A 27,578-nucleotide genomic window follows, 5' to 3' on the forward strand; every position below is an offset into this window, starting at 1 on the left:
TGTGCAATTTGCAGTGAAAATATCACGTTTTGAAACTGTTGTTAAGGCAACACACTCTTCACAGCACCTCTTGTACTTGAGGTCGGCTAATCAACTTGGATGATGTGACGGGCAATGAAATCAGCCCTGAAATGCACTCAAAGCGCACTAAAGAGAAGCCGGCGTTTACGTAATGCTGTAATTTGGATGGCCTCTGTTGATTGGGATGCCGTTTTTGCGGCCGCCCGTCTAATTGTTTCCGCAGCTATTTATGTAGTTTTTTTGTTCCACTGGTGCTTGGAGTTAAGGTTAAGAGGCTCCTTGGTATAGAAATGTATCAGTGAGACACTGCGGCTTAAGTCTGGACGGAACAGATGTGCCGAGCATGTCGAGAGATTTCATTAAGCTGGAGTCGGAGTTGCCTTGGTTACGCAGCATCTTGTGGCTGTGGAGGAGCATTGAGTGGTCTTCAGCAAAGCTCTCAGGCCATCAGGTCCCATAGGCTCTGTGGCACCCTGTGACTTTAACATTCACACGGGGCTTTTTTTTTTTTTTTTAGTTGGTTCTCCCAACTAACAAACACACACGACATAAACTATCTTAACACGCTAACAAAGATAAACAAATACAGTATTTTTCTAATCTCGGAAACTCGTTGTAAGCAGGGGTGGTGCCAGGAATTTTGAGGCCCATGACAAAAAGAAATCAGATTGGGCCCCACCCCCTCATTGTAAAGGTGTGTACTATTTGTTCATCTGAAGACTGGAAAATCAATAAAATGGATATATCAAGACTTTTTTACTTTTCAAAAAATTTTGTTTTCACATGGAAAATCAAGGGTCACTTTGTTGTCTTTATGTGATAAAACCAAGTCCAAGAAATGAGAAAGACAAGAAAAACACATGGAAGATATATTTTTTTTGTGAGACTCAACAGACTGGAGTGCTTTCCTTTGAATAAAATGTTGTCTACGTTGTCTGACAATTAAGGATCTTAGCTTATTTTACTTATTTTGTTTTTGAAAACTTTTGAATTTTGCCTTTATATACCGCATACAAAAATGTTCACCATAGACATGTTTGGTGCCTTTTTTTTCAGCACAGCGTTATGAAGGACCAGCTCTGCCATAATTAAAAATAAATAAATAAATACCTACATATATGCCACAAATAAATAAATAACACTTAAGGCTTATATTTTTAAATAAATAAATACATAACATTCATGGCATTTATGTGTTTTCTGTCTGTAGGTATTATTTTTTCATTTATTCTTCATTTATTTATTTACTTTAAATTATGTCAGAGATGGTTCCTCATTGTGCTAAACATTGTGCTAAAAAAACATACTAAACCACACATAAATAAATAAATATAGCAGCAAATAGCATTTATGCCATATACTTAGGTATTTATTTAATTATTTATGGCATATATATTTAGGTATTAGATAAGTTATTTATTCATTTATTTATTTATGGCATATATCTGTAGGTATTTTTATTTATTTTTAATTGTGGCAGAGTTGGTGCTCCATACTACGTCACCTATATGATCATTTTTACCTACTTTATTGACATATTGGAATACACAAATACACAAAAGTTTTCATTTCCAAATTGAAAAAGATGTACCATTTTGGTAAATGTATATTATGGGAACATTTACATTGTCAACCAGTCTCTGGTTGCTTAGTCACTCCAGTCAGGTTACATCTAAATCTACCATCGGAGTAAAGGAGCTGTCTAAAATCCTCCTACTCGACACTTACGCCATGTGTTAGTGTCTCAGGAGGAGACTGCAGTGCTGCTAGAAGCTGCCTGTAATGAGTTATTGCGGAGAGGGAGGTTTCTATGTACACTGCTCAAAAAAAACTTAAAGGAACGTTTTTAGAATAGCAGGATGTTAATAACCAGTATTAGCTGCTTAATGAATTAACCATAACAGGCGCACTAGAGGGGCAACGATGAAACGACTCCTAAAAACAGAATAAGTTTTACTCATCTATCTTTTCTAAGTTTTTCCACTAGTTCCACATTTGGCTTCAGTGTAACTACTAGTAGCATGAGGCGTAACAGCTCCTCTAGAGTGAAGCCAAAGCAAGTAGAGCTCCCCCTGGTGTCTGGCTGCAGTATAGGTCATAAGCTCCGCCTCCTCCATGTTAGCGGATGGTAGTGATGTTCGATTCCACCAATTTCCTTTCCTTGCTCTCCTCTTCTGTCCTCCTCATCATAAATGCCTTGTATTTGTATATATTTGTATATAGCCTGAGGTGTTTCACAAGGTTTGTTGTGTTGCCTCAACTCAATAGTTTACTTACTTCACTGTGTTACTACATTACCTCGAATGACTGAAGTATCGAAAGTATCGATATTTTGATTTGAGAACTGAATCCACAATAGCCTCAGTTTGGTCAATGCAAGAAAGTGGAGACATGTTTTCCATATTTATATACAGTCTAAGCTCTGATCAAACAATCAGAAACAGACTTCTAGCAGCACTGTGGACCTTATGGTGGTAATTCATGACTCCTTAGATGCTTCATGTCTCTCTCTATCTCTATATTTGTATATAATATATGTATTCCAGTGTCACACCTTGTCCCCTGAGAAAACCTCTGTGAAGCCACGATTTAATGATGAGAAAACCCCTCTGAGAGAAGCAATTAGCCGTCTGTTGCCTCCACTGTTCGGCCGTCTTTACCGCCTCCCGGCAGCTTCTGTGGTCTGACATTGGAAGAGAACATACAAAGAGCTTCATGTAACAACGTAGGTCGTCTGTTCTTATTTTCCCCTGGCCTTTAATCCAGACACATTCGGTGCTCAGTGAAAGAGCCGAGGTCTCTGGGGTAACCCAAAGACTGTCTACTCCTTTCTCATTATTCAAAGAGTATAAGGGGTGGTCTTCTGTTCCTTCCCTCTGTTATAAAGACACATCCTCGGCATTAATTTGCTGCACTGATGGACGGATTGCAAGCGTGCGGAACAATAGACGTTCTCCTGGTGGTTTCTTTCTCCTCCCTGGTGCAAATTTGACATATGCACACATAATTTAAGGGGTTTGAACAACCTGTGAAACTAACCCGTGCACCTGAATACATTTGCATTTCAGCCCTGGCTCCATCAAACCAAAGAAACAAAAGAAAAGAAAAATCCCCATTCCCCTGTCACCTTCCTCATACCCTACTTTTTCCACTCTCCGTTTTCTCTGCTCCATATAATATATATCATTCCCCAGTCGCCGTAAATGTCAACCTTCCCCTGCACTGTAGCTGCTGATAAGTAGTCAGTGTTCTTTAGAAAGACTGTGTGCCACACCACCTCCTGATTGTCTCATTGTTATACCAAAGGTGGGAATCTGTTACATGGTTGAGCAAGAACATGATCCGACTCAGTTTTTTTAACAAAATCAGATCATATCATTAGCATTAAATCTGGTATAACTGTTAAAGACACACACTGATCATGTATTACATTAAAACCACTGACAGTGACCATCTGTGTGGGATGATCCACAGAAGTCCCTCCACTCAACCCATAGAACCCCCACTAACAACATCCTGTTTCCAGACACCACAGGACGCGCTCAGAAGGTCTGATGAGTGCCCACTGTCTTGGAGGCACAAGGGAGACAATATTAGGAAGCTGATTCAGGCTCCTAAACTCCTCTTCATCCACCTTATTCTGTTTACCGGGAAAGTCGTTCTAATGCTGTGGCTGGTCTCTTTTTAAAATGTCGTATCTAAAGATGTTAAGTCATTCATGTTCGACGCAGTTGTTCTTAATCGTGCTTCCCATCTGGTTTTGGACTTGGTTGAATGTTAGGCCTCTTGTGATGCACTGCTTAATACTGAATGCACCGACCCCTACACTCTCACTCACTGGATGGATGATTTGACTGAAGGAGGACACAGACGGGACGAAGTCTGGTCTGTCTTTATCAAGTGAGCCTCTCTAACAAAGATATTACAAGAAATAAGTGGAGCCACTGTGGAGGGCAATGTAGTAAATGAAACTTCTACTTGGACACCCCTGAAACACGTGGCTAACGTTGCATTAGTTCACGGTTAGCATGTTTTATGTGGCTTTCTTTTACATGGTTCATTTACTTTATTTTATAACCAGTTTTTATTGGTAAAAAGTGTTTCAACTTATTATTTAGTGTTTTTATTACTTTACTTACTTTATCTATTTATTTCTTTTTTATCTATTTGTTTCAATGTCTTACCACATCTTATTGTTTTAGTCTTTTAGTCCTCATGGGGGCCTGCCACGCTTTGGGTTGTTCCGGCCGTCCCTCGGGTCCCTATGGCCTGGGTGGTGAGACTTTCTGCACCTCGGTGTGGGGGTCTCTGTGCTCGGGTCAGGGTGATCCTTACAGCGATGCCCCTATGGTTTAGGGCTGGGACCCCTCAGCATGGACATGATTTTGTGTCTTGTTGTAATGTTTTATGGCCCTTTTTGTTGCTTTTTAGTAAGAAAAGTGCCATATAAATAAATGAAGTTTGAAGTTTGAAAGAAAGTAATAAAGTGCAATAAACAGAAAACGAATGGAAACTGAATGAGGTAAAGAGCAAATTTGGTTTTGTAAAATGAGAATATGAACATGTGTAAACGTGTGTGACAGTCTGGTCAGTTTGAGTTCAGCATCTGATTAGTGTCTATGGAGCCAACATGTGCTACATCCTGCCAAAAGAGTTAGCGTCGCACCCAGGGATGGCTAAAAATAAGACCTCCCTGGCACATAACAGCAAAATAACACCTCCTCCTCTGAAAGAGATTAATTAATGCTGTTTGTCTCTTAGGATCAGTGGTGATTTTTTTTTTAGGGGGGAGGTGGTTTGTGATTTATCTGCATGTTCACTTCAAAGAGACTGAGCTCTCACTGTTTATCCAGACCAGACGGGACAAACATGAAACTGGTCCACCAGAGACACCAGAGGATCCAATATGACCCCACAGGATAAAGAAGGAGGAGGAGGAGGAGAAGGAAGGGGACGAGGAGTAGGACAAGAAGAAGGAATATTAGAAGAAGGAAGGGAAGGATGAGGAGAAGCTGATAGGGAGGAGTGGAAGGGAAGGGAAGAAGAAAGAAGAGGAGAAGGAGATGATGAATGAGGAGAAAGATGGTAGTACGGAGTAGGGAGAGGAGAAGAAGAAGATGGGGAAGAGTAGAGAAGCGAGAAGGAAGAAGGGGAGAAAGGAGGAGAAGAGGAGGAGCATGAAAATGAGAAATAAGGAAGGAGATCAACGAGGAGGAGGATGAAAATAAGAATGAGAAGCAGAAAAAGATGGAGAAGAAGCAAGACTTAGACTTACAGAGACTTTAATGATCCACGAGGGACTTGGTCACAGTAGTTGCACATAAAAGAAACACTCTTAAAAACCACAAGTCAAAAGAAAAATAAAAGAACCTAAGATTAGATTAAAGAGGAGAAAGTGTTCAGTAAAACTTAGCACTAATTTGTCCTCTAAGATCTGTGGACACGAGACGACACTGAGACCCAGAACTGAACAGCAGGTGGCAGCAATGAGTCGAAATTACACTGATCATTCTTAAAACATTTCATTTATAAAATGTTTTGTAAAATTATTAAAAACGAATTAAATGTTAATTTGGACTAAAACAAAGGGAAATTTTATAACTGATTAGAGGTTATTATGTTACTATGTTACTGGTCCGACCCACTTGGCTCTGGTTAAATGCACATAAATACTGCACCACAGCTCTAAAAATAACTAATGTCTGGTAAAATGTATGGAGATAAAGTGTCGCTCTGCGTGTTTATCAAACATGTATTCACAGACAGTTCTTTTCTGCCACGTTCTTTCAGTCTGCTTTAAAATAGCCCATCATCTCCTGAGCCCTGCCTCTTTTCCACTGTCATTAACCCCTGATCTGAAAAATCAGGCCACACTCTGTGAGAGTTTTTTTTATTTTTTATTTTTTTGGCGCCCGATGTGAGGTGTAATGCACCCGGGGGCTCTGTGTCCGTCTCCGCTGTCCCAGATAAATCAGCTATAGTCTCGTCCTCTGGCTGATAGTCAAAGTCACCTCCACCAGGTAGGGAGGACTGTTACTATTCTGGTCCACAAACATGTCTCAAAAGCTCTGATTAATGACTAATAGGTTCACTAGTGCTCTGCCACTGTCTCTGTTATTATGTCTTTGGTATATTTACCACGATACATCACATTTATCATTTGATATAACTAAAAATAAAGATGTTTTATTCAGAGGGTCGTGTCACAAATGAGCATTTCTGACTTAGTTTGATAAAGGTTGTGACTACGGACAATGAGAAGCATCCAACATCAACAAGTTCAAGTAAAAACTGGAACAATTAAAAAGTTAATTTCTTAAAGATGTGTTTGTCTCCACCCTCTTCTCATCTTTTGCCTTTCTTTTCCCTCCTTCTTTCTCATTTTTGTCTTCCCCCTTCTCTTCTTTTCCTTTTCCTCCTTCCTGTTCTTCTTCTTCATCCCTTCTCATCTTCCTCCTCTTTTTCTTTTCTCCTTTCTTCCCGCTCTCTTTCCTACTCTTCCTCCTTCCCTATCCTCTTTCTCATCTTTATCTTCCTCCTTCCCCTTCTCCAGTTTTCACTCCTCCCTCCCCGTCTCTTTCTCCTCGTCCTTCTCTTCCCTCTTCTTCCTTCCTTCCCTCTTCCCATCGTTTCCTCATCCTCCTTCTCCTCCTTGCAGCTTCTCATCTCCTCAATGACCCCTCCTCGCCACGTTTGCAACTTCAACCCCCAGATGAACTCCGGTGGCGGCCAGTTGAACCCTGATTCTATGGCCTATAAATAGACTATTTGATTTAATTGCGCCCTAGCAGCCAGTCCGACTGCCCTCTTAATATATCACCGATTTATAAAAAGGAAACTTTCTTTGTTGGGTTGGTTAATCTTAATCTTATAAATTAGAAAAACTCGTGTCGTGCGTTTTTTCCACAGTTTCAGACTGTTCCAGGTGCCGTGTGCGCGGATCGCAGTGAGGTCTCAGTCTGTGGTCTGACTTGGCGTGGTCCAGCCTCGGGTTTCGTCCCGTCTCCTCGGCGTCTCCCGTCGCTCTCGACTTGACTCCGGGTGAAATGCTCTGGTAGTTTCCTGCGCCTCTTGTCGACATGGAGCCCCCGGACTTCGAAGCCATGAACTTTACGGTGGAGTCGGTGGCTCCGACGCACCCGCTCTGCACGGACTGGAGGGAGGGCGCCGAGGGCTCCGTGTTCCACCTCGCGCACATCCTCCTCTTCCTCGGCTTCATGGGCGGCAGCGGCTTCTACGGGCTCCTCTACCTGTTCACCTTCCTCACCCTGGGCTTCTTCTGCACCAGCCTCTGGGCTTGGACCGACCCCTGCACCACGGACTCTTTCCTGTGGAGTTTTGCGCTCTTCGCGGTGAGTTTGGGACAAGCGCTGCACGTCGCCTACAGGCTGAGGAGCGTCTCCTTCGACAAGGACTTCCAGGAGCTTTACAACACCCTGTTTAAAAAACTCGGGGTGTCGCTCACACATTTTGGGATGATAGTGGAGAGCAGCGACGGAGAAGTCCACACCATAGAGAAGGATCACTGCTTCGCCATTGAAGGGAAAACCGCGATTGACAAGCTGTCGGTGCTCTTGTCTGGCAGGTGACTGCATGGCGGTGTCTGGAGATCAGTTACATTTAGTAAATTAAAATTTAACGCAGCATGGCCGATCCAGACAGTCTGTTATATATCCAATATTGATATAGTCTCAGTCTCAGGTCTGAAAGAAGGTTTTAAAGTAAGGGTGCGCTGCAAAATCCCAAAAGTGCAACAAGAAAAAACACGTGGAACAGTGTGTAAATTACAGTGTTATTTTTGTTAAATATAGAATCTAACACTTCAGTTAACTTTACAGTAAACACGTGTTAAAATAGCCACAAGTTGCTGGAATTTAAACACCAGCAAACTCTAATACAATGAGCGATATAATCCAGAGGAAACTAAAAAATGTCAGTGTTCAGATTATGTTTTTCTTTCACTCCCGGCCTCATTCGTTTGCTGATGCATTTTTATACATGTATATTATTGGTTTTGTCCATGCAGATTGATAAACACGACATTCTGTATACACACTGCAAAAAATGAGAGCTTAAAATAACAAGAAAACACGTTTTTAAATTAGAATATTATTATAATTATTATAATTAGAATCTGGCAATACTAATTTTTTAAAACTAGTACACCAATTACGCATAGCGTTATGGCCACCTTCTTATTATGGTGTAGATCTCCCTTGTGCCTCCAAAACAGTTGTGACTCATCGGAGAATGGACATGGGCCTTATGAGGGTTTCTGGAAACAGGATGTTGTTAGTGGGTTGAGGGGAAGGGCCTCTGTGGATCATCCCACAGATACTTGATCAGTGAACAATTCAGTACACTTCCCTTATAAGAATAATAAAAATAAGAGTATAAAAGAATGTAAAAACTAGGAAATATATATTAAGTTTATTTCATTTATATAGCATTGGGCATTTGCACCAAAGTGCTTCACATTCAACATGTCATATAAACATGTAAAGTACAGATCAACATCACTGTGTCAACAAATGAAAAGCTATTAACACCCATGGTGACCAGATGAGAAAATAAAAACAGATCAAATGCCACTGAAAGCAAAGGAATAAAGATGAGTCTTAAGGTGCTTCTTAAAAGCCTCGACAGAGTCAGAGCTCCTAACAGCTTCAGGCGGGATGTTCCAGAGCCAAGGAACATCCTGCCAGAAGCTGACACAGCCAACATACCACGGTCTGAGGATCTGAGGGTTCTGGGGGTGGTGTAAGGCCGGAGAAGCTCAGAGGTATATGAAGGGGTGAGACCGTGGAGGAATTTATAAACAATTTTGAAGTGTATCCTGAAATGAGCAGGCAGTCCAGTGTTGACCTTGTTAGCTTGTTGGACTAGTTGGAGATGGGGCATGCTGTTCTGGGTAATCCCTGAGTAGAGGGAGTTGCAGTAGTCCAGCCTGGATGATATGAATGCATGATTAACTGTTTCTCAATCAGAGGGTGATAGGAAGTGCCTGATTTTTGAAATGTTTCTGAGATCGAGGCAACTGGACCTGACACCAGAATTTATCTGCCTGTTGAAACTTAAGTTATTGTCAAATAAGACACTGAGGTTCTTCGCATATGGTGTGATAAAGGAAGAAAGGTGATCGAGGTTCTGGGTGGTGACAGTAGTATGATGTGTCTTGTCCTCATTTATCTGAATGAAGTTTTGAACCAACCTGTCGTTGATGTCATCAAAAAAGAAGAAGGTTGAAAAAGGAGATGTTGTGTTTTTGGGTCATTTTTCCTAGCGGGAGCATGTGCAAACTAAAGAGAAGTGGACCTAAAACTGAGCCCTGAGGAATCCCACATGTTAATATTTGCAGGTATGGAGGAAGAGCTACCATTGAAACAGTGAATTATCTGTTTAAGATGTAGGAGCAGAACCAATCAAGTGTGTCAGGCGATGGAGGAGAATTTTGTGGTCAACAGTGTCAAAGGCTGCGCTGAGGTCTAAATAAAATTAAGATGGAGCAGTTGCCAGCACCGGCAGAGTAAAGGAGGTCATTTGGTACCCTTAAATATATCATATATATGTACATGTGTTACATACCTGTGGTATAGTCCACTGTTCCAAGTGTACACACCACTGTGAGCTAATTGATGGGTCAAACGCAGAGAAAGAATTTCCGCATGAGCAACAGGTCAGATGGTAATTGGGTACCCCTGATCTAGAACATAGTGCCACAGTTGCTGAAGTACCGAGTAAGAAAAAGGGTCATCTCTGGTCTTCCCTGCTGGGATTGTAACCAGTGATTGACCTCATGCCTCCCCAGGTCTCCCAGCCTCTTCTTTCCATCTCTGATATTTACTAGCAGCTATTTCTGGACCCTCATTCCTGCCTGCCTGTCACCTGACTCCATCGCCCTCTACCTCTCATTCAGGGGTTCTGGCATCGACATTTTCCCACCGTTTTATGACCCCTTAAGAATTAAGGGGGGAAAGACCCAATCTGGAAGCCAGCTTAATGCAAAGACGAGCGGATGTTTGCATATGTTCTTAAACCATCATTAAGAGAGGACATCTCCTCATTGTATTCTAACCTGACGTGTTGCAGCAGTTGCTGGGCAGCATCTGGGGCCTTTATTTTGACTTGTGATCTGATTGCGAGTAAGCAGCTAAAAGTACCGGTGTGAACACACCCAAGATAAGCATTTGAGATCCGATTGCTCAGACCACATTTGAACAGGGTGTAAACGCCGACTTCATCGACTGACAGTTGTCTGAGCAGACCTTGCATAAGTTGTTTTTTTGTCTCAGTCTGTTCATTAGTAAAGAGAGCATTTTAATATATTTAGTCCTTGTGACTGTTCCCTAATTGATCCCGATAAGCCACGTGATCGTGTTGATGTGTACAAAGCTGCCCGGTCGAGACTTAATTCTTGGAGATCTTCCTTTTCGCTGCTGCAAACATTACTCTGCGTTAGCTCAAGGGTTTGAGCTGTAATCTGGTTGTTTTGCAGGTCTCTAAAAGAATGTGCGTCAGGGCACAGATGAAGAAACAATAACACGTGAGCCTTTAATGAAGGAGACAGACAGACGAACATAACGACTCATTACGTTTGTGGTTCTGCAACAGACGCAGTTGGCGATCGATTGTTTTGCTTCAGCACCTGTTTGCACGACCTTCTAATGCACCTCAAATTATGTTTATTTGCATGCAAAGTTTGCCTAATCTGAATAATTTGGTATTATTTGTGTACAATATTCACAGCCCTGAACATTGCATGCTCACGTGACTTACAATAAGATGTTATTGAATGGCACTGTCAACTCTTTTTTAAAAATTCTGCTAGGATCAAGCAACTGAGATGATATCTGTTGATTTTCTTCTCAAAACACAGTTTTGTTTGCTTAAATTTTACTGCAGTTTCTCATGACATTAGCACATCAACTGATACTTACTGAACAGGATGAGACGTCAAAAGGCTTATTTACGTCACCCAAAACCTGTAGGATGTCTGTGGACCAGAAAACCGTGGGTCCTTGCCTTTATGCTGTATCCTGTTGTGAAACTGATAACCTAACTTCAAATTTCCCTCCATTCTTCTTACAGAATCCGTGTGACAGTTAACGGAGAGTTCCTGCATTACATCTACCCTTTCCAGTTTCTCGATTCACCTGAATGGGATTCTCTCAGGCCGTCGGAGGAGGGCGTATTCCAGGTTCAGTTTTTACTTCTTTTGCATGTGCTACAAACAGTTGTCTGTCTATTCACACACTGTCAGCAGATTTTAAACTTTTTCTGCCCAGTGTTCAGTAGAAGTTCAGTATAAGGCTCACACAAAGCCACAGTGAATGGATCCTCACAACAGTTACTGTGTTTATGGTGTGAATGCAACAAGTAGAGACCTTATGCAGAGCGGCAGGTTTTGTCATCCCTTCAGAGATTGTTTTAAAGTCGACTGTTATGTGATGAAAGTCAAGTCGACTAGTTTCTGGTGACGTCACTAATAAAAACACAGTAGAAATTAATGCTCTGCAGCAATTAAATCTATATTCTTGACCTGAGTACATCATGTGCTGCATACTGTGAGCTGCAGACATGTATAGCCTGTATAAAAACAGGCATCAACTCAGCACCATCAATACCATTTAATAGTATTCCACAGCGTGTTGAAAGAGGTGATAGTGTTTCCGGGTTAAAAATAAAATGCAGTATTTATATGAAGCCTTCTCCGTGTAGTGAATAGTCTGGGACAGACTAAGCGGAAACCATTTTTCAAAGATCCCGCAAGATGTTGCAGATTATAGATTACTGCAATAAAACACCAAGAAGCAGAAAGCAGAGCGGTGAGACCCCTCAAGGAACAGATTTCTCTTGTGTAGCGATCACTTTCTATCAGGGACAGAATCCAGCCTTTTCCAAGCAGAATTGTAGTCTTTCTCATTGATAAAAAGCTAAAATTGGGGACAGTTTCAAGGGACAGTTTTAGGACTGGACCTAGAAATCATCTGGTCACCCTAAAAAAAAAAAAAACCGACATGGCACCTTTTTTGGCACAAGCCTTCTCGTTCTGCAGCTTCATTTTTCAGACTTTTCCATCTCCACCACGCCTCGCAGTGACGCAGCTGCACCATGTGTGTTTAGAACCGCAACATTGAAAATGGTCCAGTCTGAAGCAGTGTGTCAAATACACGCCGGTATATTAAAAATTCATATCATAACGGAAACAATACCAGTATTCGGTATGAACCGGCGTACCGCCCAGTCCTAGTAAACTATTAATATTACTCAGTGTCTCATCTTAACAGGAATATTTGTCTCAGCTGTAACTTGTTTTCTGTTTTATTCTCCAAAGGTGACCCTGCGTGCCGATAACCGTTGCCGATACGTGGCGTGGAGGAGGAAGAAACTCTACCTGCTCTTCGCTAAACATCGCTACATTGCCAAGATCTTCGCCCTGGTTGTGCGCAATGACATCGCAGAAAAGCTGTACTCGCTGAACGACAAGGCGTTTGACAAGTCCGGGCACCGCTACGATCTCCGCTTACCAAGTTACTGTCACGTGTCAGGGACCGAATTAGAAAAGGCAGATGGTCTCCTGCAAGTGCCAGTGCAGGGTGGAAGAGCTGCCTGAACATTACTCACACACACACACACATAACACACACACACTCGGTCTCTAAACATGTGGAGCTGACTCACGTTTAGCCGTGGCGAAGAGGAGCATTAGGTTGGACCATGCTCTGGGGTAGACCGTCTGTGGTTTGAGTTTAAACAGAGGCCGAGCTTAATTAAATCACACCTCCACTACTCAGACAGGCAGTCTTTTCTTCTCAACAACCATCCGTTTAAATATTATTTGGCCACACAAGAGTGAAACAGAAATAGAACAGTTTGTCTCTGATTAAAATCACTAACACACCAGAGATGTAGTAAATATAGCTCAGCAGAGATTGCAGAAGTGTGTGTGTAAATGTGTGTGTGCATGGTTACTAGTTGCAACACGGTAGGGGAAAGTTGAAGCAGTTATGTTGTGAGGGACCTGGATTCCTGTAGGCCTCAAAAAGCAAGTCCCCAAAATCTAAATTATATTTTAAAGTGGATTTTAGAGTAAAGTTTAAGGCGAGGTAAAGTCAGGAAATGTAAATGAATGTAATCTAAGACTGTGTAGTTAAACTGAGCCTAAAGAGAAGCCATTATACCAATAAGTAACTCTAGTTTTAGCATTAATTCATGCTTCCTAAACTAAAACCAGCTCCTTCTCTGAATGCACTGTGTAGTAGCCTGCGTAACGAATAAGCCAAATCAATTGGCAGCTTCCAGTGTCTTAATCTTATGTATGATGTATGGGATTAGCTGTTGTCACCAACAATGTAGTGTGCAAATGTAACTGGTTATCTTCTGCGTTGTGTTGGATAAATGATGACGTGACACATTGCGAGCTCTCAGAGGTGATCTGCATTTATTCTGCCCGCTCCTGATCCTATGTGAATACAACATATATAAAGAGACGGGAGGAAAATTAGTGACTTTTCAAACTGGTAAAAGTCACTTTGGCATCACATTTCACAATCTTTGCACGTTAAGGCAGAAACAGATGTTATAAAGATGGTTAAAACAAAAACACACACAAAAACTATTTTAAAAAGACAGGATTCATTGAAAAAAGGATATATGAGGGTGTAGAGAAATAGCAGCTTCTAAGTGTTTTGACAGACAACCCTTTGTTAGTGAAAACAGAGTTTGTGCAATTATATCAAAATGTTTTCGTGTGGATGTAACTATGGTGTGTACTGTATTGTCGAAATAAATTATGCTTTATTTTTTTGTGTAAATGTTGTTTGTCAAGAACAAAGTAAATAAGTTGGATTCCTTCCTTTTTTTGGTAATTTCACCATCATGTCACAGACTTACATGGGCTCAGTTATCATGGACATATAGGCCATAGACTGTATATAAATATGGACAATGTGTACTCACTTCTTTGCATTGGCCAAACTGATGCTATTTTCCCGGGATATGGGCGGCGCCATCTTGGACATTGGAGCCAGAGTCTGATCATTATGGCCCGAGAGTGGAGCCACAGCATCGATGACCAAACTACACTTCCTCCAGACTCACTAGCGTTTTCGTTTAATTAATACTACGGTCTCTTGTACCTCTACCAGTCACAAAGAAATGTTGGATTGTATGCTGCACTTGTTTAAATCACCATCCTTCTAGACTTCTTTACAGAGTGGTTGTTGTGGCGACTGGTAGTCGCCATTATGTCACGTTATGTTTCTATAGCATCAAATAAGTACCTAAAATGAAACTTATCCAAAAAGTTGACACTCGGACGTGCAACAACATCATATTAACTACCTTAAATGACAGAAACCAGCCTTGTATTTTAGTGTTGGTGCAAGCCCCATCCAGTAACATGGTGGTGGAATAATAATAAAAACAAAATGCAAAGATAAAATCACCATTAACCATTAAGATACAAACATTAAATATGTGTTAAAATAAGCAATAAAACAACATCAAATATACAATAAAAGCCTAGCTAGATAAAAATGGGTCTTCAGCAGCTATTTAAAGTGGACATCATATGCAATTCTCACTTTTCTGTTCTGAGAAACGTTTCAGATTTGACTCATTCGTTGTTAGATAAATTGCTCTAAATATAATTTGTCCTGTCCCTACACAGCTTCTGACCACACCCTCCTTCCCCTGGACACAGGCAGCAATGACGCTACCTGTTGGGCTAGCCAACAGTGGCTCAAAGCAGCATTAAGAAGCGTCTTGTTCAAATCTTTACTGCTGAGCTTATTCAGTGCTAAAATGGTTCCATGTGAAAAGGGCTGTTTTTGACTTGATGGTGAATGTTTAAAAAGATCACTGAGAAATTTTAACCAAACCATGTAGCAGAGATTCCATCAAGTCATGAAAAAAAAAAACATATCAACTGGGAGAAAGGGGCATCCAATGTCACCTTCAAAATAGCCTGAGGTCTAAGCAGCTTTAACATTAAATCGTAGGCTCTTCCATAATTTGGGGACATCCACTGAAAATGCTCCGTGGCCTCTTTGAGCCTGGATCGACAGGCAAGGAAAGTCCAACAACAATTGGTTTATTGACCTCAGTGCTCTGGCAAGTAAGGTGGCGCCTTACTATTGAAATAGTAATAACATTTTTATTTGGATCCTAAAATAGACTGTATGTCAGAGTAGAGAGGCTAGATCACGCTTTTTCCCCTCCCTTTTTAAAGGTGGGCTGTTCTATTCTGTACAGGTGCCACATCAGCAAATTTAGCAACAGAAGCTGAGAAGAGGAGGATCAGATTTGAAGTACGTGAAAGTAATATGAAAAGCATCAGTTTCTCTCCCCACTGAGAACCACAGACTAGTCGTGCAGACACTGGTGGGATCTGTGTGTCTCCATACATTACATAGTCAGATGATTTATGGGTTAACCTGGGATCTGTCTCCCCCTGTCGGATCTCCTGGGCAAAACTTTCGCCTTTTGCCCATTTTAGTCTCTCTCCCTGTCAGCTGTGTGGAATGTGCGACGCACATTGTGCAGACCCCACTCAGAGAGTCGGACACCAGCAGCACCACCGGAGTCTTTCAAAGAAGCCACAGCACATCAGCCCCGCTGCTCTTCATTCCGGCTCCTGCGCGATCGGTGAGTAAAGAAGCGTTTCCCTCCACTTTCACTGGCAGTTAGAAAGTTGCGGCCGTGATAAATATCTGTGTTGGTGCGCGTCCGTGTGTCCCCCACTCTCCACATCTATTTTTACATGTGAGCCCTCCCCGTGCTTACAGCGACTGGAAACGCAGCGACTGGTTTTGTTACAGGAGGAGATCCCTGCGCCATTTATACGCAAAAGTGTGAATATTATTCTGGGAGCACATACGTTTATATTTGATCAGGGTGTGTGCAGCCAAATGTTGATGAAGGGGACATATCTGGTGTGGTGTTACTGGGATGAGGATGTGTTGTTACTCAATATATGGCAATAAAGAATCTTGACTCTTGTGTCTAAAATAAATATCTATGATAAAAATGGACTCCAAACAGTTCTTGTACTCTTTGTGAGCTTACCAGCCACACAACCTTCTTCGCAAGCAAAGCCTGTTGCATTGACCTGCAGAAAACACTGGACATGCACAGATTTTTGCAGTTCCTCGCAGATTTCCGTGTCAGTAGCCTCCTGAGACCCAGCGGAATTAAAACATAAGCTGAGTCTATTAAGTGTCATGTAGCAAAAATTTATTTTCCCCCAAAACATTTTAGATTACGTATTTGTGTTATGTCTTCCGTAGTGGACAGCAGGGCTTTGATAGCTTCACGTTCTTTGTGTCCTTGTCTGAACTGATCTGTTATTGCTCCTTACTAATTTGTGCATTACTCTGTTTAATAATTCATGAATTTATATGAAAAGCAAGACTTTCCTCTCTCTACTTTTACACTGAAGATTCAATTCTGTTCCGTCCAGTTGAGAGTAAACACAATGGCATCACATTAACAATCTTACTTGTTCTCTCCTCAACCAAACTGGGTCACCAGGGGTGTGACCCAAATCTCAATCCAGTTTTTAATCAAACTTCCAAGTACCGTCTGCATTTCTGACTAACACTTTCTCCGTTTTTGTCATATCATCTCCTGTGATACGATAGATTTTTAAATAAAAGCAGAAACAGAAAGTCCCAATGTCCACCACCTTGGAGTTTACAGTTAACTGCTCTACGGTTAAAATGTTATATGTGCATATGAATAAATCTTCTTTGAAGTTTAGACTAAAACCATTTTGTACCATCATAAATATACGGTTTATAATCTATATAACTCTCTTGCTTGCTGAAAATTCAAAGCTGTTGGACATGACTTACTCCAACCAATGATATACTACTGAAAAGACCAGGAACAGGCTTTAACTCTGTAGTGTATATCATTTTTAAATATACAAAGGACACTCGTGTCCTCCACAAAGGACAAAAATGAACTACCAGACAGTAGTAATATCAAAATAAAAAAAAGTCCATTAAGCAAATTGAAATTAAGCCATACATCTTTTTGTCTTAAAGGTTTTACCTGTGAACAAAACAAATATGTTTATTATGTAATTTGACTTTAAAGCCTAGTGCAGAGGTCTCCAACGTTTTTCAGGCCAAGGACCCCCAAACCGATGGAGAAATTAAGTGGGGACCCCCTATCTTTCTATAATACCTGTTCTATATTAAACTTGGCCTAGTGAAATTTATCATTAATTATTACACAGGATAAAATATTACAATCCCTCGTGCCAAGATCTGGGGCCAAACACATTTGGAAGTCCATTCCAAAAAAATGAATGAATAAAGATTGACCAGCAGGCTAGCCGTCAGCTACCAACAAGAAGACACAGGCTAACTAGCCTAGCCAACAGCAGTAGAGAGGTACATGGCACATCATTCAGATTTGGGGTTTTCAAGTAGGCACCTCCCTTTAACAATGTTTCGTTAAGACACCTCAAGAAGGATTAACAGTGAGTTCCAGTGTCCTGGAGTCGCCCCCCCTCCATGCAGCCACCACACAACCACGTGACTTTCACCCGAGAGATTAGTTTAGCCCTACTGCTAACTACTAAAACCAATCTGCTAGCCTTAACTTTAGCATGCTCCCCAGCTAGCATGTTTCCTTCTTAGCCACAGCCACTCATTTGCTCACTTATCTGTTGTTTACTGAGACCCTCTGTTCTCTCCCAGATCATACATACATACATCATTATTATTCTGCTTTCAATATTAAGCTATTCAAATAATACACAGGTTCAAATATTCATTTTTTTTTTTTTTTTATTTCCTGTACTAAAACATGTTGGATTCATGTTAATGTGTATTTAAAGAAATTTAAATTTGTGGGGGAAATTTTAAAAAAAAATGTATAAAAAATATCTAATCAACCAAAGAGCTTTTAACCCTCTGGAATAATTTGCCCAAAAAGTTGTTAAAATAACAAGATCTCCAGTTATCCAGTTTAGTTTTCCAAACACACAGTGCCGTCAAAGACATGTTGTACGTTAGCCCGATTCATTCTCCGACACTTTTCTCCAACCTTCCACCCTGGTCCTCAAGGTTACCTTTTGGCAGGATGTCTTCTACCCCAGAGCTGCCCCTCCTCCTCACAACGCTGCCTCCGGTCCACTCGTCCACTCCTTTCGCAGAAGCCAATGTCACGGCGTGCCAGGAGTGGGAGCAGGCCCACCACCTGCTCTTTCATATGGGCAACCTGTCCCTGCTGCTGGGCCTGGTCATCCCCACCACCCTGGGTCTGCACATGATCCTGCTGCGCCTCTTCCTGATGACAGGTCAGTCCACCCTCCCCGCTGATAGAATTCCTCTGATAATAATGAAGTGGCCATTTTTGGGGAAAACACGAGTTATCTTATCCTCCAGATCTTTATTCGGCACTTGTAAATTTACCACATGTTTGTTGAGGATTTTGTTTAGTTTAGTGAAGATTTGACAGATGTTTTTAGAGCCATTCTTCTCAAAGAGGGATCTCATTGACGCCGCTGCCAAAGCCCTAAAAGGCTTTGACAGATAAAAGCAGGAGAGAATGGGGGATGGGGAAATGGCCCTTCGAACATGTTTATCTTCGACTTGGAAGGAGCGTGGAGACAGGAAGCTGCAGGAATTATGGGAAATATGGTTGTGATTTTGACTCAGTTATATTGCCCTTTGGCACAGGCCAAGCTATAGCCTCAGAGGTCTGCGCGGAGAAAAAGAAACAGACAGAGGAAACAGGAAAGGTTTACTGAGAGAGCTCCAGCTGTTAATGTTAACTGAGACACAGCTCGGTGGTGGTTTTACTGTCGAAGACTACACAGGCCATAGGTCAGTTCAGTTCAGTTCCCAGAGCCTTGTAACAGGAAGAACCCCGGCTCATATGGGGACGACCCGTCTGCTCGAGGCCAGAAATGAAAGAGTGATGTGGGACAGAAGAGAGAAGGGGGAGGTGAAGAGAGCAGCAGATTAATTCATACATATATCTGTATGAAGGATACACGGAGCATATAAAGTATGTTAATCCATTATTCGTAGTGCTTCCTTCTGGTCACCGCTACAGCTCAATAAACTGGAGAAAAGTTAAATTTGGCAAAAGTTTCATTCTGGATGCAATAACACAACTAAATAAATCACTAAAGAGACTGTAATGCACTCACTGGCCACTTTATGAGGTACACCCTGCTAATAAAAGGTCGGATCCCCTTTTGCCTTCAGAACTGCCTTAATTCTTCGTGTCATACTTTCAACAAGGTGTTGGAAACATTCCTCAGAGAGTTTGGTCCATGTTGACATGACAGCATCACACGGTTGCTGCAGTTTTGTCGGCTGCACATCTATGATGTGAATCTCCCATTCCACCACATCCCAAAGGTTCCTCTACTGCATTGAGATCTGGTGACTGTGGAGGTCATTGGAGCACAGTGAACTCATTGTCATGTTCAAGAAACCAGATTGAGATGATATTAGCTACTGCTGTAGCCCATCTTCTTTCTTCAAGGTTCCACGTGTTGTGCGTTCAGAGATGGTATTCTGCATTCCTTGGTTGTAACCACTGGTTATTTGAGTTACTGTTGCCTTTCTATCATCTCCAACCAGTCTGCCCATTCTCCTCTGACCTCTCACATCAACAAGGCAAGGCATAAGGCACACAACTGCTGCTCACTTCTCTTTTTCATCCCATTCTCTGTAAACCCTAGAGATATTGGTGCGTGAAAATCCCAGTAGATCGTCAGTTTCTGAAATACTCAGACCAGCCCGTCTGGCACCAACAACCAACCACGTTAAAAGTCACTTAAATCCCTCTTCCTCTTTCTGATGCTCGGTTTGAACTTCAAAAAGTTCAGAAATGCAGAAATGCATTAAATTGCAGCCATGTGATTGGCTAGTGAGTGTAAACCTGATGGAAGCATTGCACTTTGAAGAAGAGTGAGGTTTTAAACGTAATCCACCGTATTCTGTGTCTTTGAACAGGATGTGGTCTCTTCATTGCTTGGGCCACTCTGTACCGGTGCAACCTGGATGTGATGGTTTGGAACGTGGTATTCCTGGTGGTCAACTTCATGCACTTGTTCTTCCTCCTGTACAAGCGCAGACCGGTGAGTTTTGCGTTGCCCTCATTCACATTCTACCATTGTACATTTGATATTCAGGCCATCCATGTGTCTATGTGTTCTAGGCATTGGTGTGTATTTTTAGTGTGTTGTTTTCCATCACTGTCCCGGGTTTGGTCCCTTTTTTTAAAACTACTCATACATAAGGTGTCATCAGTGGATCCAGGACAAGTAGAGTGTTATTTTTGTTCTCAGTTTTCATAGAAGGTTGCATTAAGGCTGTGGCTGTGCTTTATTCAGATCAAGATTGACAGGGAGCTGCGGTCCGTCTACAAGCGGATGTTTGAGCCCCTTCACGTGCGGGAGGCTTTGTTTCAGAGGCTCACGGGACAGTTCTGCACCATCCAGACCCTGAAGAAAGGCCAGGCCTACGCTGCAGAGGAGAAGACCTCCGTGGACGAACGCCTCAGCATCCTGCTCAAAGGAAAGTATGTGCTGTTTGTTGAACTCTGGTGATGTTATTGCTTGATGTGGTTCACCTTCTGAAGCGGATGAGGGTGAGGAAGATGATGAGGAAAGAGGAGGAGAAGGAACAGAAAGCAGAGGAAGAGGATGAGGAGAAGGAGACTCAGAGTCATATATTAGAGAGTCTGGTCAACTCAAATCATGGGCGCCATGTTTGCTACATTGGAGGGAAGATTCTACAGTGTAACTCTATGGGAGCGGATGTGTTATGTTGAAATAATTCATTTATTTTCACCATTAAAGGGCTTATAAATGTTATTGCCAACATCTGTCACTATGTAAAATGCCCTCACTTAAATATCTACTTGTCTAAAAGTCTACTTGCTTTAAATAACTTAAATGAGCCTGTAAAATGTTTTTAGCCCAATCACTTCATCAGTCATGGAGCTTTATCTTCTCCGTGTTCATCCATCACCATTAAAAGTTTGAAATTACTCAGAAAAATTATAAATACTCAGAAATAGTGAAAACTGAACTAGTGTTACTAGTGTAACTACTGTTACTTAGTGTAGCATTAGCGTGCTAGCCATAATAACATAGTAGTACCTGAGGCAAAGTTACGTGTCAGTTAAATTTGTCTGTCTACATGGACATAAATTACATACACACATTCACAGTATATACGACGGTAGATGCTATTTTTCTAAGCCTTTAGTCTAGATAACTGGCTAGCATAAGGTTAGCATAAGGCTAGGTTAACTTCAAACTTCATTGATTTGTAAAGCATGTTGAGTGTTTTTGAGGTCAAGCTACACATTAATGATGGTATGACTTTATTTTTCCTATATAAAATCTTAACAAACGTCAAAGAGAGACATTGACATTTACCTCATATAATAGGGAGAAAGCAGTTGACATCCAGTTTTTGTTCACTGGGGAAACTGTGGAGTTTAACTTTTAATCCAACTTTATTCTCTGTTATTGCTACTTCTCTATGGGTCAGTATTGGTTAGATGTATCTAACATGGCGCCCACGAAACATGTGACCAGCATAGAGCCAATCAGCATAGATCAATAGCATCTCAGACGGTCTATTCAGTCGTTGGCCAGACTTTCTCTGATATACGGCTCTGAGGAGAATTAGTTCAGGAAGAAGGAAGAGCAGGAAGAGTAGACAAGAGGATGGGGAAGAATAAATGAGGATGCGGAAGATGAGAAGGAGGAGGAAAAAGAGAAGAAGAAGACAGTTACACAGAAGACATTAAATGCACACGGCAACACTGAGACCCAGAACTAGGCAGCAGATGGCAGCACAGCACTGAAATTGCACTTATTTTTCATAAAATATTTCAGATTATTGATCAAATGTTTTGAAAAAGGATGATTTATTAAATGTAAAAATTGTCAAAATGTACTTCTCTGCACTAAAAAAAAAGAAAAAGTTGTCATTAGTTATAGGATTTTATGCTTCTATGCTTGAAATCAAATTGGGCTGTAGCTATGCGGCCCCTGCTCTATGGGATTAAACCAGTTTCAAATCATTTTGTGTGTTTAAGAATTGTAAAATTTCTGTGTGACAGGATGAAGGTATCCTACCGAGGGCATTTCCTCCACAACATCTATACCAACTCGTTCATTGACTCCCCGGAGTTTAGGTCCACGGAGATGCATAGAGGAGAGAAGTTCCAGGTAAAACCTCTGACTCACAGCACGAACATCTGTAACGCAAAATATAACAGAAATAATCGTCCTTCCTTTCCCTCCTCTTAAACAAAACAAATGTTGTGTTTGACTGACAGGTGACCATCATGGCAGAGGAGAACTGTAAGTTCCTGTGCTGGTCTAGAGAGAGGCTCACCTACTTCCTGGAGTCAGACAGTTTCCTCAATGAGGTGTTCAGGTACCTCATCGGCAAAGACATCACCAATAAACTGTACTCGCTGAATGATCCCACACTAAGCGACAAGGTAGGTTGGACTCTCAGACTATAATAATAACAGTAACATCGCACTGCACGGCAGCCGAAACAGAGTGACGGTATCCGTGATGTCGTCCTAGGCTGTGAAGAAGATGGATCGTCAGCCCAGCCTCTGCTCTCAGCTCTCCATGATGCAGATGAGGAACAGCATGGCAAGCACCAGCGACACCGATGACGTCCTCAACCAGATCCTACGAGGAGGATCAGCCGGATCCTCGATTCGTAAGTGACCTTATCTCCCTGCGAGATGTTTAAATTGTACTTGTTTGCACAGCACGGGACCGGTGATTTGGCTGTATCGGTCTTCTTATGCTCCACAAAATATTCAGTAGGGCTGAGGTCAGGTGAGTGGAAAGGAAAGTCCACAAGATCAGCGCTGCTTGGTTTTTATTTTGTCGTTTTGAACTGTGCTTGGAGGCTGCTTCTCCGTGTCAAGGTGGTGTTTGGATTTGTTATAGTGTGTATCAGTCACTGTTCTGCATAGATTGTATCTTTGGTGAACTTGCTTTTCTGTGTCTAAGTGTGCAAAGCTTAATGTATTTCCTTTTGAGCATTTGCAATAAGAAAATCTATATTCTTGCTGAAAACAGATATGTATAGATATGTATAGCCTGTATAAAAACAGGCTGCAACTCAATGCGATCTGTAGCATTTAATAGCACTTTAATAGCCGAGTTAAAATAAATTGCTGTATTTCTCTGAAACGCAGCTTGAAAACATTCAGAAATAAACAGACAAACTGACAAAGGACCAGGCGAGAGACCGGACAGATCAGCCATAACATTAAAACCATTTTCTTGTGAAAATACAATGATTTGCTGGGAAACTTTTGGACCCGACACGTTATTGTCTTAGTGGATGTTACTACACAGCCTGACACAGACACACACACACAAAAACGCTTTAGGGGTAACTAAAAAACAAACAAACAAAACATGAAAAACAGGACAAGGTGTTGACCTGGCCTCCAAATTCACCTGATCCCAAACTGATCAAGTATCTGTGGGAGGATCCACCACAGAGGCCCCTCTCCTCAACCCATAACACCCAAAAGTCCCCCACCTAACAACATCCTGTTTCCAGACACCACAGGACAACCTCAGAAGGTCCATGTCCATTCTCTAATGAAAGTGGAGTCCTACCCAATATTAGGAAGATGGTCATAATGTTACGCCTGATCGGTGTATACACATAAAGAGCTAATAGGGAAAAGAGACACAAGTAAAACTACCAAAATTACAGCAAAGAACTTCACAGGTTTTGGAAGCAAAACTAACAGAACAGTCACTTTTCAGTAAATTAAAACAGGAAGTACGAAGTTTAAAAGTCAAAAACAGAAACACATGAATGAACAGACAAAGCCCAAGAATCCATATTTATTACATTTTCCCTGAAAGTTGAGTTGAGTTTGATTGTTGATGTAATCTGAAATCTTCATCTTAAGTATTAACCTGAAGTGTAACTTAACTGTCGATTTTTTTCGCAAATGAACTGAGCCACCAATTATCACGACTTATAAATATGCAACAGGATTAGTCATGTGACTAAAAAAGTCATCCTTATAACTTCAACCAGAATCTTCAAACTGTATGTGCAGCCTTTTTTTTTTTTTTTTTTTTTTTAACTTACCTCCGCTCATGTGTTTAGCGGTAGATTTGTGTTTTTTCTGATGGTCTTGCTCCTGTCCCGCCTGCAGCTGTGACTACTCCGTCAGATTGAGCCATTCCCTGACAATGCTGTAAGACCACCTCTTTTTTTTTTCTCTCTCCCTATACCTCCCACTTCCTCTACCCCAACTCAAACCGACTGACTTTCAATTTACTCTGCAACCAGATTCATTCAAACTAGCTGTAGAGCGTTTGCCCTTCAGAGTCCTGTGTCCTGCCTGTTCTAACAAGATGTCACGCTAACCCGCTTGCTCCTCGCTTTCCCGCACTTCCTATTCCTTTTAACATCTGATCATCATTGCTTCATTCATACTAGTGACACTGATCAAACTTGGGGGGTTATTCTGTGTATTTGCTGGATAGGGTGGGTATAAAATTACTCTTTATTTGTGGTACGTAGCGATTACTCAATGAAACCAAATCATTTAGCTTCATATTTGCATCAGATTGTGTTTACTGTGATGATTATTGTGTCTGATAATCCATCCATCCATCCATTATTTATTACCACTTATCCTGGAGAGCAAGGGTGTCCAACATAGGGCCTGTGGGCCAAAACTGGCCCACCAGAGAGACCAGTCCGGCCCTGTGAGATGAACTTGTAAAGAAATAGGAGGAGAAAGAGAGAAAAGAGGAGGAGGAAGAGGAGAAGTAGATGAAATGGAGGAAAAGGAAGAAGGGGGAGGAGAAGAAGATGATTAAAGAGGAGTGCAAGGAGCAGAAGAGGGAGAAGGAGGAGGATGAAAATGACAAATAAGGAAGTAGAAGAATGGGGAGGAGGAGAAGTGGAAGGAGGAAGAGGAGGAAGAGCAGGAAAAGGATATGGAAGAAGGGAAAAAGGAAGGAGTAGAAGAAGAAAGTGTGAAAATTATACTAAAATAAAATTGACACCAATTCTTGATTTTGCCCACTTACTTTTGTGGACGTAACACGACCCAGAACTAAACAGCAGATGGCAGCAACGAGCCAAAGTTGCACTTATTTTTCGTAAAATATCGCCACGTACGCAGCAAGTTAAACGAGTTGCGTTGAGCTGCATTACGGGAAACACGCCGCCCAGAGATTTGTAGCTTGGCGAAGTCAGGACTCTGTCTGCTGCTTTGTTTTCGTTCCGTCTCTTGTGAGTCATTTTATGGAGGCGCAACGCTGAGCTAAGCTAAGCTACAAGTAACCCAGTAAACTGTACACATTTACACGTCGTCAGTGGGAACGTTCACAAATATTTGATTTAGGAGAAGTGTGGGCTTAAATGCAAGGGGACAAGTGCCTCTTGTTGCAAGAGGTGCCTCACAAAGCTTTTATACAAAAGGCGGCGAGTTTACAGCTTTGGGGAAAACAATAATTGTGCTTATCCAGGGGCAGGCAGACAACGATTATCTAAAAAACATCACCTTCTTCTTTCAGCAGTCCGTGTTTGTTGAAACCAAACGCATTAGGAGGAGACCAACCAAATATTTGTGTCAGTCGTAGCCTGGCTACAGACTAAAAGCAATTAGAGCGCGGCATTGCCCTCGAGAAGGCTTTTATTCCACAAGAGCGGCTCCGTTTCTATTCTGCGGAACGGTTCTAATGCAGTGACTTTTAGAGATAATGGAAAAACACTCACGGGCTTTCCCTAATTTCACAGTACCTGTTCATCCATCATACCGTCCTGGACTCTGTAGGTGTATGGTCCGTGTGTGAGGACGCGCACACTGGATAATAATGAATCATTGCTACGTGGATAAACATTTTTTGTTTTGACTGTTCGTTCTTTCCACTTCTGAGTGACCGTATTAAAAGATTCAATTGATTCAGTTGTTATATCTTTTTATTTATTTATTTTATTTTTTCTTTTAGAATTATCATCTGGCACCAAGTCCTCCGTTAAAATGAAGCCTATTGAAGAAGGTATGGAGGATGATGTTTTTGAAGAGTCTACTCCTTCTCACCACTTGCCCAACTCTTCCACCGAGGAGGTGTAGCCAGCAGAGTGTCATCATATCAGAGTCATATTATTTAGATCTGGAGATTTAGGAGCTGAATAACTAAGAAGTTGTGACTGATACACGGATGTAGCTGATATCAATAAAGGTACAAAAAATATCAATGCTGTGTTTTCTCAATTATAAACTGTGTCTCAGTTACAAAGTTGTTGTGTTTTTTTTTTTTTTTTTACACTGTCAAATGTCACAACTTTCTCTTGTTGCAAAAAAAAAAAAAAAAAGTTGGTTTTCATGTAAAAAAACAAACAGTATTGGTTGTATTATGTTAGCTTTAGGACTTTCACTACCACTGTATGTGACGTCACTATTTTTAACAGTGTGTTACTTTTTGAATAGTTTGAAACAGTAACCAAGTGCACTTTGTGTGTTCAATAAACATTTGGAGAGTTGTTGTTACTTTTGTTGTTTGATCACTGTGGTTTTGCTGTTGAACCGCATTAAACGTGGCGTTTGACCAGTCCTCGCTGGATTTGCTTCTCCAGACTCAGGCCAAGGGTGTGATTTGTAGGAGTGCAGTGCCCCCTTGTGGCCACGGTGTGATATTGACACATGGTTCCCCACAGTAAAGACATGGGAACATGAATACTTGCCAAAAGAAACTGTGGAAACAGCAGACGCTCAATCTGTTTCTATACAGAAACCTGGAAAAGTAATAAGATGAACCTGGATCTAAAGCAGGGGCTCAAACAGACCAGAATATATTTTACAATATATGCTCGAAAACTGATACTGAAATATCAATACTTTATGCTGTAAAATCGATTCTCAAATCAAAATATTAATACTTTCGATACTTCAGTCATTCCATGTAATGAACACAGTGGAAAGTAACTAAATTACTTCTAAAACACCTCTACAACACAGAATACAAGGCATTTATGATGAGGAGGACAGAAGAAGAGAGCAGAGGGTCACAATTAAGATGCAAGTTTTCATTTTATAGTAGTTCTTAATAGTTAAACAACCATTTATTTCAATGGCCTTATTGTTTTTCTTATTCCATTATTCCAAACACCATTGTGACATATTTTGTATGACTGTTTTTTCTGTTTTTGTATTAGCTCAACTATGTAGTAAATGAGGCCACTACCTCAAAATACTTCAGAGTTTAAAATAAATAAATAAATTACTTTGATGTCTTGTATTATTTATGAAGCTATGATATGAAATACACTCCTTGTGGAATAGAGAATGTTCCAGGGACGTGTGATTGTTAATGATGTTAAAGTTGTTGTTTTTTTTTGTTTTTTATCTTTGGTAAAATTATGGAACATTTGCACCTTAAAGTTATGGATTTTCATACTAGCTAAGAGTTTGACTGAAGCACACTATGATTTGCAAGGGGAGGGATGAAAGAGTAAAGTCCATTTAGAAACTAAACTGTGGAAGAAAATGTA

General features: G+C 41.2%; 2 protein-coding genes across 3 annotated transcripts; both read left to right on the top strand.

Annotated features, from left to right (window-relative positions):
* Window positions 1-6,760: 6,760 nt before the first annotated feature.
* On the top strand, window positions 6,761-13,835 carry popdc3 (popeye domain containing 3). The gene is made up of 3 exons (XM_047599573.1): window positions 6,761-7,606; window positions 11,110-11,218; window positions 12,356-13,835. Exons 1-3 carry the CDS (start codon window positions 7,101-7,103, stop codon window positions 12,632-12,634), a joined length of 894 nt encoding a protein of 297 aa, XP_047455529.1. The 5' UTR covers window positions 6,761-7,100; the 3' UTR covers window positions 12,635-13,835.
* A 1,675-nt stretch (window positions 13,836-15,510) lies between these two features.
* On the top strand, window positions 15,511-26,577 carry bves (blood vessel epicardial substance). Of its 2 annotated transcripts, XM_047599572.1 has the most exons (9): window positions 15,511-15,669; window positions 18,102-18,334; window positions 20,007-20,131; window positions 20,387-20,574; window positions 22,132-22,240; window positions 22,351-22,518; window positions 22,610-22,751; window positions 24,226-24,267; window positions 26,036-26,577. In XM_047599572.1, the coding sequence occupies exons 2-8, from the start codon at window positions 18,118-18,120 to the stop codon at window positions 24,246-24,248; spliced, it is 972 nt and encodes a 323-aa protein (XP_047455528.1). In that variant the 5' UTR covers window positions 15,511-15,669; window positions 18,102-18,117; the 3' UTR covers window positions 24,249-24,267; window positions 26,036-26,577. The 2 variants fall into 2 exon arrangements, with proteins under 2 accessions (XP_047455528.1, XP_047455527.1); XM_047599571.1 differs by lacking the exon at window positions 24,226-24,267.
* The last annotated feature ends 1,001 nt before the right edge of the window (window positions 26,578-27,578 follow it).

Source organism: Mugil cephalus, chromosome 11 (assembly GCF_022458985.1).
Source record: "Mugil cephalus isolate CIBA_MC_2020 chromosome 11, CIBA_Mcephalus_1.1, whole genome shotgun sequence".
NCBI lineage: Eukaryota > Metazoa > Chordata > Actinopteri > Mugiliformes > Mugilidae > Mugil > Mugil cephalus.

Bases quoted from the DNA above. Each gene is read 5' to 3' on its own strand.
- bves (XM_047599571.1), top strand. From the start codon at position 18,118: ATGTCTTCTACCCCAGAGCTGCCCCTCCTCCTCACAACGCTGCCTCCG. The intron at 18,335-20,006 runs GTCAGTCCACCC...GTCTTTGAACAG, and splicing joins GCGCCTCTTCCTGATGACAG to GATGTGGTCTCTTCATTGCT. The intron at 22,752-26,035 runs GTAAGTGACCTT...TTTTTCTTTTAG, and splicing joins ATCAGCCGGATCCTCGATTC to AATTATCATCTGGCACCAAG.
- popdc3 (XM_047599573.1), top strand. From the start codon at position 7,101: ATGGAGCCCCCGGACTTCGAAGCCATGAACTTTACGGTGGAGTCGGTG. The intron at 7,607-11,109 runs GTGACTGCATGG...TTCTTCTTACAG, and splicing joins TCGGTGCTCTTGTCTGGCAG to AATCCGTGTGACAGTTAACG. The intron at 11,219-12,355 runs GTTCAGTTTTTA...TATTCTCCAAAG, and splicing joins CGGAGGAGGGCGTATTCCAG to GTGACCCTGCGTGCCGATAA.